Raw genomic sequence first — 10,218 nt, forward strand, 5'->3', positions numbered from 1 at the left:
TTACCTCCCTTTTCTTTTTTACCGCAAGAAACATCTGGCGAGCCAAATTGAACCTTATTGCAGGCCCCACTTTGGGCAGCCCCATTATAAACCATCTGTTGTCTACTGCTTTACTAATAAAGTGTGTTCCGCACTTCTAACCCTTCTTAACGTGGACAAAATGACACACCGACCCTGAAACAACACCTTTAACTGACACCAGTCAATAACAACATCTGAGCAGTGATGGATTAAGTTCCTCTCTACCCTTGCGGGCTTTTCTTTTCCTAAGCATTGACTCAACTGTATTTTTTTTTTTTTTGTCCGACTCATCTTCTGTGAAGTTTGTGTAGCGATAAAGTGATGCCGTATCTCGACGACTTTTGAAGTGTCATTTCTTCAGCAAGCAATTTGTTTCGAGTGGGTGCAGAGTGTCAAGGCGAGCGTGCGCTGCAGCGTTAACTACCAGCTGGTGGAGGAAGAGAGGAAGAGAGAGCGAGGATGACTGTAACAGAGACAGAAAGAAAGAGAGAGACAGAGGAATGTATATAGACAGGGAGAGAATAATGAGGGTCCTGCACACCCTCAAAGAGAATCGCCAGCCTCAATCAGTTTGTGTCTGTTTCAGGTGCTGTGACATACAAACACATGCACACATACACACACACACACTCAGCAGTTTAGTTTAAGTGCATCGCTCACACTCACAGGTTTGACTTTATGACTTTCAGAGATATATAAAGTAATTCCTTCCACCTTATCCCTTTGCTTCCTCAGCCTTTCTTTCCATTTCTTGTCACCTCATCCTCGTCTTCCTCTCTCTGCCTTCTTCCTCCCCTCTTTTTCCCTCGTCCCCTTCACTTCTCTAAGCCCCATTCTTTTTCTCCTGCCTGTCTGCTGTGGGAAAGTTGCATCAGACCTGTGCAGCTGGCAGATAGAGGTGTTTTACAATGGAGAATAAATCAAATAGGGGTGAGAGTGTGTGAGTGTGTGTGTGTACAATATGTGAAAAAACTGCTGAGTGGCAGCCACAGTTTGATTTCTGCTCGCCCAGAGCGATGTACTCTCACTAAAGGTCGTGGATATGAGGCTAATCATACAAGCGCATGACGGATGGCCCCCGACCATGACTTCTGAGGAATTGTTGGTGTGTGTGTCTATAAGAGTGTGTTTGTGGTTGTCACCTGAAGCAGTGTTGATGGTCCTGACAGCCTCCCTGGCACTGACTCTGTTGTTAGGGGGATAGTCAGGGACGGTGTTTTCGTTGCGCCTCGGTGGAATCCGTGGGCTCACCTTGGCAGGTAGATGACTGAAACACAGAGAGAGAAAGAAGCAGAGAGATGGGTAAGGAAAACAAGAGAAGTAGATCATGAAAAATGGGATTGTGGAGGGGTGAAGGAGAGAGAGAGAGAGAGTGGAGCAAGAACAAAGAATCCGACCTTCCAAAAATAATTTGAATGGTTAAAGGAAGAAACTAAAGGAGATGAAGACGAGGATGAAGGGAGTGATGGAGGGTGATCTGAAGAAACTGTCTGTGTGTGCATGTGGGAGTGTTTGTGTGTTTGTGTATTATTCACGTCGTGGGACATAAATCTGTTTACACAGTAATAATGTGGGGACCCGCCTCCTTTTGGAGACAAAATGCAAGTCCCCATAATGTAAGTCATTTGAGAAATTGAGGGGAAGTTTTGGTTTAAGGTCAGAGTAAGGTTGGGTTTAGAGCAGGGTTAAGGTTAGGCAAGTAATGACTAGTTATGATTGTAAGTCTCCAGAAAATGATTGCAAGTCTGTCCAATGTCTTCAGAATTGATGGAAAAACGTGTGTGTGTGTGTATGTGTCCATACTTGTACTTGCTACAGTACATCATGAGGACTGGAACAGGTTTGTAACCAAACAAGTGAGGACATTTTTGGGAGGGTGAGAACATTATGGCCAGTCCTCACAATTTCAAAGGTCTGCTTGAAGGTTAGGACTTGGTTTGAAGGATTAGGTTGTAAATGAGGTTTTGGGTAGGTTTAGGGCAATGGTAAGAATTAGGATTTTAGTTATGATGGATATGGTTAGGGTGAGTGGCTAGGGAATGCATTCTGTCAATGTGGGTGCGCATTGAGTGTGTGTGCGCGTGTGTGAGCGACAGACGTTCTAACCAGAAGAGATCTGTGCTTGAAACACTGCCTGGTTACAATTATGAGCGCTGACAAGCTGAGTTTTACACATAATGCCATGAAATATGTGTACACACACACACACACACACACACACACACACACTCCCAATTTCACACAAAACAGCCTAACACAGTGATATCCTCATTGGCTCACCCTGATTGGCTATGCTGCTCGTCAATGGCGTCCACGGCACTCTCTACAGAGCTCAGGAGAGACTGGATCTGATTGGCTGATTCCTTCAGCAGGAAACGGGTCACAAACTGCTCCACGTTGGTTCCTCTCTCATAAACCTGGAGGGAAGAGAGGGAAAAAAACACGATTATGTGTGTAATTTATTTATTTATTTAACCGTATTCAGAGTCATTCTCTCAAAACTGTTATAATACAAAAAACAGTCCGTGGAAGTTTATGTTCCATAAAAAATAAAAGAGGTAAAGTTTCTTTCTTTCACACTTCACAGTGCAGCTTCCTCATTCTCACTCTGTTCCCTTCACTCCTCTGAGGGACTTGTTCAGCATAAATCTCTTCCTTCCATCCGATGGTCGAAGGGATTCTAAAGGTGGACAGGTAACATGTCGGGAGGCCAAAATAACAAGTAAAAATAGACCTTTCACTCTCTCTGCTGCCATATTTCCCCTCTACTTCTCTCACTCCCTCATTAATCTCTTCCTTTCCTCCCTCCGAGTCTCCGAGTGTTTCACGTCCGATGTAAACCTTGAGAACCTTTTAGTCTGTGCAGGGAACTAGGCTCGCTGGGAATTAAAAGTTCTGTTTTGTCGTTTTACTTCTCTTATTAATCACAAAAGCACAAAAAAGTTTGGAAATCAATAAAGTTGTCGGCATCAGCCACTACTCTTAACAATACTGATTCATAGTGACAAACTGTAGCTCATCAAAATTCAGCGCAAAGCGTATTGATCCTTAGGTAGTCAATCATTTTCATAGATCTGTTTGAAGTCGTCACAACTGCTGCGAATGAAGCCCTGAAAGGGAAATCTATCCAGACAGAACTCACTAGTGAAGGACAGTTGAGTGAAATTCTCTCAAGAGAAAAATTATAAAGAATGAAATTAAACAATGTGTTTGACTGTGCCAATAGCAGCAATTGTGAGCATGTCTGGCTAACTGGCTCAAAACATGCTCTGACTTTACTTTCGATCACACGGCCACAACTTTCCTTCAACGTCACACTCAGGGTGGGAAGCTCAAATGTTATGCTGCTGTGTTCAAGGTTGCAAGTCGTGTAAACGTAGGAAATCTGACAAATTCTTATCATTTCACCATTTCCTGATCGATCAGCAACTGAAAAGATGACAGACAATAAAAATTTGGAGGGACATTGGGAACAACATAATTGATGACACATTAGCTAACGTTAGCATTCAGCCACTTCCTAGCTAGCATTACTGTGTGATGACATCCTTGTGTTTCACTTTCAGGCTTAAAAAAATATTCCCAGGATATGCGTTAATGTTTTAGAATTGATTTATGCCTTTTCTATCGTATCGTGCAAAACTATCAAACGGTAATGCAAGCTAATGGTGCTTTCCCTCATGATTTTAGCTATTCATTGCCTTTATAGTTGCTGATCAATAAGGGAGTGGTGAAATGATGACTTTTGTCAGATTCTCTACGTTTATATAATTGTAACCTGGAACACAGCCTTGAGACATTTTAGCTTCCCACCTTGAGCGTGATATCAGAGGAAACTTGCTGCAATGTGAATACAGAATTTATTTAAGGGGTTATTCATAACTAGCACATTCACTGTGTAAGTTGGCTATTTCCCCTCTGTAGCCCAGCCCTGGATACTATAACAGTTTAGAGCCTGGGTCTTCAACAGGGGGGCTGCGACCCCTTGGCGGTCCTTAGAGTTACTGCAGAGAGCGCGGCAAATTATTGTTTGATAATACTTTTAACACCTTTATTTTTTCAAAAAATTCAACAGTCTTGTGAGATACAGTGGTTTGTTTTGCAGCGTATCAAACAAAACCGGCAACTTTCGTGTGCTGTTTAGAAATGTTCCCACATAGCAAAGTTGGTCTGGCCCAGTGTAAGTGTCTGTCACATACAGCAATGAATCAGGCCTATGTCAAGGCATTCGTGCTCTGGCTACCAGATCTGGACCACGTCCACACCATAAGTGATTACTAATGTGGGCCAAGTGTATATGACTGTGTGGACTGTCACCGGGCCAGACTTTGCTATGTGGGTTAAGGCTTTAAACACTGTCAATAACACATGAAAACCAAACCATCAAACATGAAGCAATAATTGACTACATGTGTACTCCAGAGAGCGAACTCAGTCGGTCATGTCAGCTTTACTGTCAGAAGTCACAGTGCAGTGATTCAGGAAGACAATTAAGGTTCCTGTGCAGTCAGCCATTCTCTGCTATGCTCTAATCAAAGACAAAGGCTCCCACGAGACGCAGAATCACACGGGCCGTATTGACTTCCATTATCGAAGTCAATGGCTTTTACTCACGTACACACACATGTCCACGCACAAACATGCATCCTCAGCCATGCAAACACAAATACTCGGAGGAGGCTCATCCTCATCGGCTCATGTGTGGAATAATCCAGTCAGCTTGTTCTGTTTTTTTAACAGAATCAACTCAGAGCATAAAACACACATCTATCTGAAGTGGAAGCAACAGAAATCACTAGGATTACAGAATCCAGGTTTTTTGGTAGCTTTTTTATGCACGATTTTACCCAAGAGACACTGATGACTCACTAATGACTACCACGCTGAGATTCAATTACCAAAGTGGGGTACACGTCTGAATAAACAGAGACGATACATGGAAATTTTGGCAGTTTTCTTGGAGAGATTATGAGAGCATTATGAGTCCATTAGGGGAACTTAGTCATTGAATAAGAAAATGCTGATAGATTCTTGATACAGCATGCTACTTATTTGGCATATTGAGTGTGCTGGTAGACAGTGTGTTCTCTATAGAGTCAAGCACTGTCATTTATTTGAAACGACAATGAACCAGACTAATAAAGTTGAGAACCAAACTAATAAAGTGGAGAAATTCCCTGAGGTGATATTCTTAAAGTTTACAGCTGTTTTATAGGTTCAGAGGAAGAAGTGATTAGGGGACTAGCTCCCACAGTGGGTGAAAGACGCAGGAGTAAAACACGGTGGATAAACTGGTTGTTTTTATGGTCAAAGTAAAGCTATTGGCACTATTGTCCAACTGCACACAGAGTAGATGTATTAAAGTCTATGTTTGTGTGACCTTTGAGTGAGTAGTGATATATTTGTTTTATTTCGCACTGGCTGAATCACATCTTCAGCTGGCTGCATAAAACACTCCGGTTCCCAATATTCTCTAGAACTCTGCACTGATTAAGTTATTGAATCATAGGTGCTCATGTACTGTTCACATACTGTATATGTACGTGTTTACATGCATGATTGCTGACAATAACTGTTAAACGCTTAAATGCTTATGTGCCTGGACTGACTAGATCAAACAGATTAGATTAGATTAGACGTTAATGATCATTACTGACTAATGGTGCCACTGGAGCAACAATTGTAATAGTATGCATCAAATGTTAAACACACACAAGCAACCAACAAATTGAAGTATAAGTATATAAGCCACTACGGTACAACTTGGAAATTCCTACATTGTGCTTCCCAAAACTTGCCATTAAAGATAATTTAAACTGGCAATAGACATTTTTGTTGTAACTCATCATTCTGAAGTAAATACTGATTGCACAGTGTAATGGCTGGAGAAAATTGACATCATCCGAATATAGATTGGTTCCCTATAAACCTTGCTTTCACTATGGTATTTGGCCTGCCCACGAGGCTTGATTTTTCCTGCAAGAAATGAAGGTCGCATGACAGCACGAAGGAAGCATGTCTGCCATTGCTCTCCCAGAAAGTCAAGAGGCATTCGGGCGTTTGCTCAATGGAGCGCACCGGTGTTGTGTCAAAGTCTGTTTCCTCGCTGATATGTGTTTCCTCTTCGCCAGTGGTGGCACAGTGGTTAACACTGTTGCCCCACAGCGAGAAGGTCATGGATTTGAATCATGCAAAAAGTACAGAGTTTGCATGTTCTCCCCATGCTTGCATGGGTTTCCTCGATCAAAACCTGCACACTAGGTTGATTCTCCAGTCAGTGCCCTTGACCAAGGTACTGGCTTTGTTGCCAACTGTCCACAGCCATGGACAGCCATGTTGCTGATGTTGTGTTTGCTACACTGGCACCAACAGAACTACCACAGGGAAACACTAGAAGGGGGGAATTTGAAAAGTTGTCTCTTTCCACTTTAAGATCCTTTAATGATCTAGCTGTACACATAATAGCCTCAAATGCATAATGCATTGAGTCTCGACTCCTTGGTTCCTAGATGCTCCAGCCACCCCTTCTCACTGTTCATCCCCCTGCAATCGACCTCTTTTCATCCTTCTCCTTGACCCCAATCATCCATTGAACGTGACCCTCATCCTGTCTCTGTCGAATCTTCTATCCATTTCTAACAACTACTTTTGTGCTGTGCAATGGTGTTATGCATTTTCAATAAATTAGCACAAACCAGTCACATTAAGCCTGGAGCTTTTATGGCCTTTAGGGCTTTTTCCACTTTGCTTTTTAGAATCAAGGAATGCCGCATCAGCAGAACATCCAAACTGCACAGGACTGATTCAGAAATGCAGTGTGGGTTTATTTGTACCTTCTGTCGAACACAGTGTGTTGTGTGAAATTGTAAATTCTATTTTCAGATTCATCCTGTCTTCCTCTCCCCTCACTTTCTTCCCCTCTCCTCTTCCTGTATGTGTCTATCACTCCCTCTCTTCCTCTGCTCCCATGAGCCCGGCTACAAAACCTGGGATAGAAACACTGTGATCTATAATTCACACAGATCACTGACCCAGGAGGAGATACACCGTCTCTCTCCGCTGGCTCCCTGAAAACAGCCTGGTGATTAGCTACAGTGTGCATTATTGTTAGCATCAGTGTGTGTGTGTGTGTGTGTGTGTGTGTGTGTGTGTGTGTGTGTGTGTGTGTGTCTGCTGAGATCTGCCTGTGCTTTTGGATGTGTGGATTTTGTGTGATGATTGATGACATTGCTTTAGAACTTATCACACCTGCAAGGTTCAATATTGTCATTTCTCACACATCGCCACATGTTTCATTTGAAAGAGCACACGCAGCCAACACACACGGAGCTGCAATCTGCCCTGAAGTCACTTTAAGTATCAGTTTTTTGTTTTGTTTTTTTATCACAAAGTGGAGGTGACATGATTTTTATGAGACCTGAAAAATTTAATCTGGTAGGAGTAATTGACCGAGCCAGCGGGGTCACTAAGCCTGTGAGGGTTTGTGGGTGTGTGTGTGTGTGTGTGTGTGTGTGTGTACACATGCATTTTTGTTTCTTTTTCATCTTCTTAAGGTTAACAACAAATCTCCTCATTATCATCCACCTACGCATCTGCACACATACGGCACAGCTTTCCCCTGCAGTGTTCACACACACAAACACACACACACACACACACACACACACAAACACTATTTTGCGATAAGATGGCGGTGCTGATTACAGGGGGTTATAGAAGGTGGTAATCAGTGATTATAGAGGTTGGTCTAGTTAGGGGAAATTATTCCATCTTCAGTGTCTCAGATGGGGATACAGAGGCTTTGCGGAGGTGACAAAGAAGTACGCCTCCAGTTTGACAGACATAATTGACTGATAATGCCAGACTGCAGTGTTTTCACTCACACATTATTCACTATTATGAATATTCGACTAACAATTTTCCACTTTGGTTCATGATTTTCAATAAAAAGTCACTCCTGGACAGGAAGCATTGACCATATATTCAAACTGGCACCTTATCAGAGAATATGGCTGCACTGTTGTTATCGGTGCTGGGTCAGGGGTGTGTAAGCTGACCAATCAGAGGAGAATAGGTATTTGGGAGGGAGGACCTTAAAGAGACACAAGCTAAAACACCTACTCCAGTAGTAACCCAAAATAAAATGATAAACATGAAATAAGTGTAATATGTCTCCTTTAAGAAATGGTAAATGTATAGTTACTTAAACTTCAGTAAATAAACTGTTAACAAACAATGAAATACTTTATAAACAATTCATTAAACAATTGTAAAGGTTTATAAACATGAGTTGTAATTTTATAATGTCCAGCCAAATAATGTTTATAGATGAACTACACAGTATTTATTAACCATTTACAATATATTACAATTATAAATATCAGTTGCAACTGATATTGCTTAATACATGGTTTATGAAGCATTTCATTGTTTGTTAACAGTGAAATAACTATTAACTAAAGTTTTATTAACTATACATTTACCATTAATTGATGATGGTTATTATGATAAAGTGTTCTGGAAATATGAGCATAGCAGAATTAGAAATCAAATAACTGAATTTAACATAAAGCATATTTGGATCAATGTGATGTTACTAATAAAAAAAAGACTCTTGCAACATCTCCCTGATTTCATTCACTCTGACAAACTAGCAGTCATGCTCATGAAAGCATCCACCAATCTGTAATGATGGGGTACGGACTGCATAATAAGACAGTGAGTGGCGCTCCCCTTGTGTATAACCCCCAATCTAGAGTATTGATTGGGAGTTGGAGACCATATAATTGTGCCTGTAGTGTTGTCTAGTCTAAATAATGTCACAACAGCCTTCCAGGCGTGCCAGTGCTGGCATGTCAAGCATGAACAACTTTGAGTAAAGAAGAAGGTGTTGCAAGCTGGCCATCACTCAGACAGCAGGGTGGGAGAGGGGATGTAAGTGTTGGTATTGATCCACTGATAATTCTCTATATCTTTCAGCTTAGCTTGAAGGAGCTTGATCTGTCTCACAGGAGGTAAATTGAGTCACCTTAAGCAGCTCTCAGAGGAGAGGAGAGGAGAGGAGAGGAGAGGAGAGGAGAGGAGAGGAGAGGAGAGGAGAGGAGAGGGACCTTTTCCTTGCACCATATTTAGGTCAGAAGATAAACTCCTTTGAAACATGAGGCCCTAGATCATGGTACAAAGTGTAAACATCTTGCAAATACATGAAAAAACTTCAACGTGTGCCAGATCCTGGGTATGTCTGGCTTCAGCATCCCATGCGGATCGACAAAATTGTACTTTCTCTGCTGCTCAAAATATAAGCTGAAAAATAATCAGTCAGCTAAAACCCAGCTGTTTTTAGCACCTTCTAGATACTGTAGGCCAGGAAGTGTAGAAGCGTGTGAAGAAATACACTCATATTTATATCGTAACAGTTTGGCAGGCTCTTAATGTGGTGTTAGGTTCCTATTGAGGCAATAAAGACTGCTTTGACTTAAGGGAGATATATTAAGCACATTTTCAGGTTCATTGTTGTATTTTTGGTTACTACTAGAATATGTTTACATGCTTTAGTGTTTCCCCCTCTGTCTGCTCTCACTCTGTTTCAATACCCAGTGATTGGTCAGCTCACACATGTCTGACCCAACACCACTAACAACAACAAAGCAGCCGGGCTAAATCAATTCTTACATGCCAAACTAGCTGCTGGGCAGAAATTATGAAAATGTGTGACATGATGTAGTATGATGTCACAAAGTCACGGAATTAAAGGAGGGAATACTGATGAGGCGTTTCAGGAGCAGTGTTTTCTGTGGGAGAGAGGAGCTTCTGTTGGAGCGGGCTTTGACCTTTTATATTTCAAGATCTTTTACGTGCACAAGAACTGATAAAAAATGCTGAAGAAAAGGGAAAAAAACAGATAAGCATGAAAGGTCTCCTTTAACAAACACTGTTTGCTGAAAGACGTCGTAACAGTTTAGTATACAGCAGCAGTAGCAACCCTGAACTATCCTGATCCTGGCCTATGACATCATCACCAGGTTACACATGAAACCATCTGTGTTTAAAGTGAATGAATTTCGGCTTCTGTTCAAATCTCTTAGTGACACACAGACAGTGGTGGCCGCAGCTATGTTTCACTTGCTTCGACTTCGACCAAGATGGCGAGATTTGAGATTCGACACAGTGGCACCCTGCTGCGAGATCAAACTCTTC

The 10,218-nt window shown here is 41.8% G+C and overlaps 1 protein-coding gene across 1 annotated transcript in view; it reads right to left on the minus strand.

Moving 5' to 3' along the window:
* necab2 (N-terminal EF-hand calcium binding protein 2) overlaps positions 1-10,218 on the minus strand; it is a 143,220-nt gene that overhangs the window by 66,998 nt on the left and 66,004 nt on the right. The window contains exons 6-7 of the mRNA XM_073472777.1: positions 2,302-2,438; positions 1,164-1,288 (exon numbers count right to left, since the gene is read on the minus strand). Of these exons, the coding sequence (XP_073328878.1) occupies positions 1,164-1,288; positions 2,302-2,438 (262 nt within the window). The remainder of the gene's footprint in view (positions 1-1,163; positions 1,289-2,301; positions 2,439-10,218) is intronic.

The sequence above is a fragment of the Pagrus major genome, chromosome 8 (assembly GCF_040436345.1).
Source record: "Pagrus major chromosome 8, Pma_NU_1.0".
Classification (NCBI taxonomy): Eukaryota; Metazoa; Chordata; class Actinopteri; order Spariformes; family Sparidae; genus Pagrus; species Pagrus major.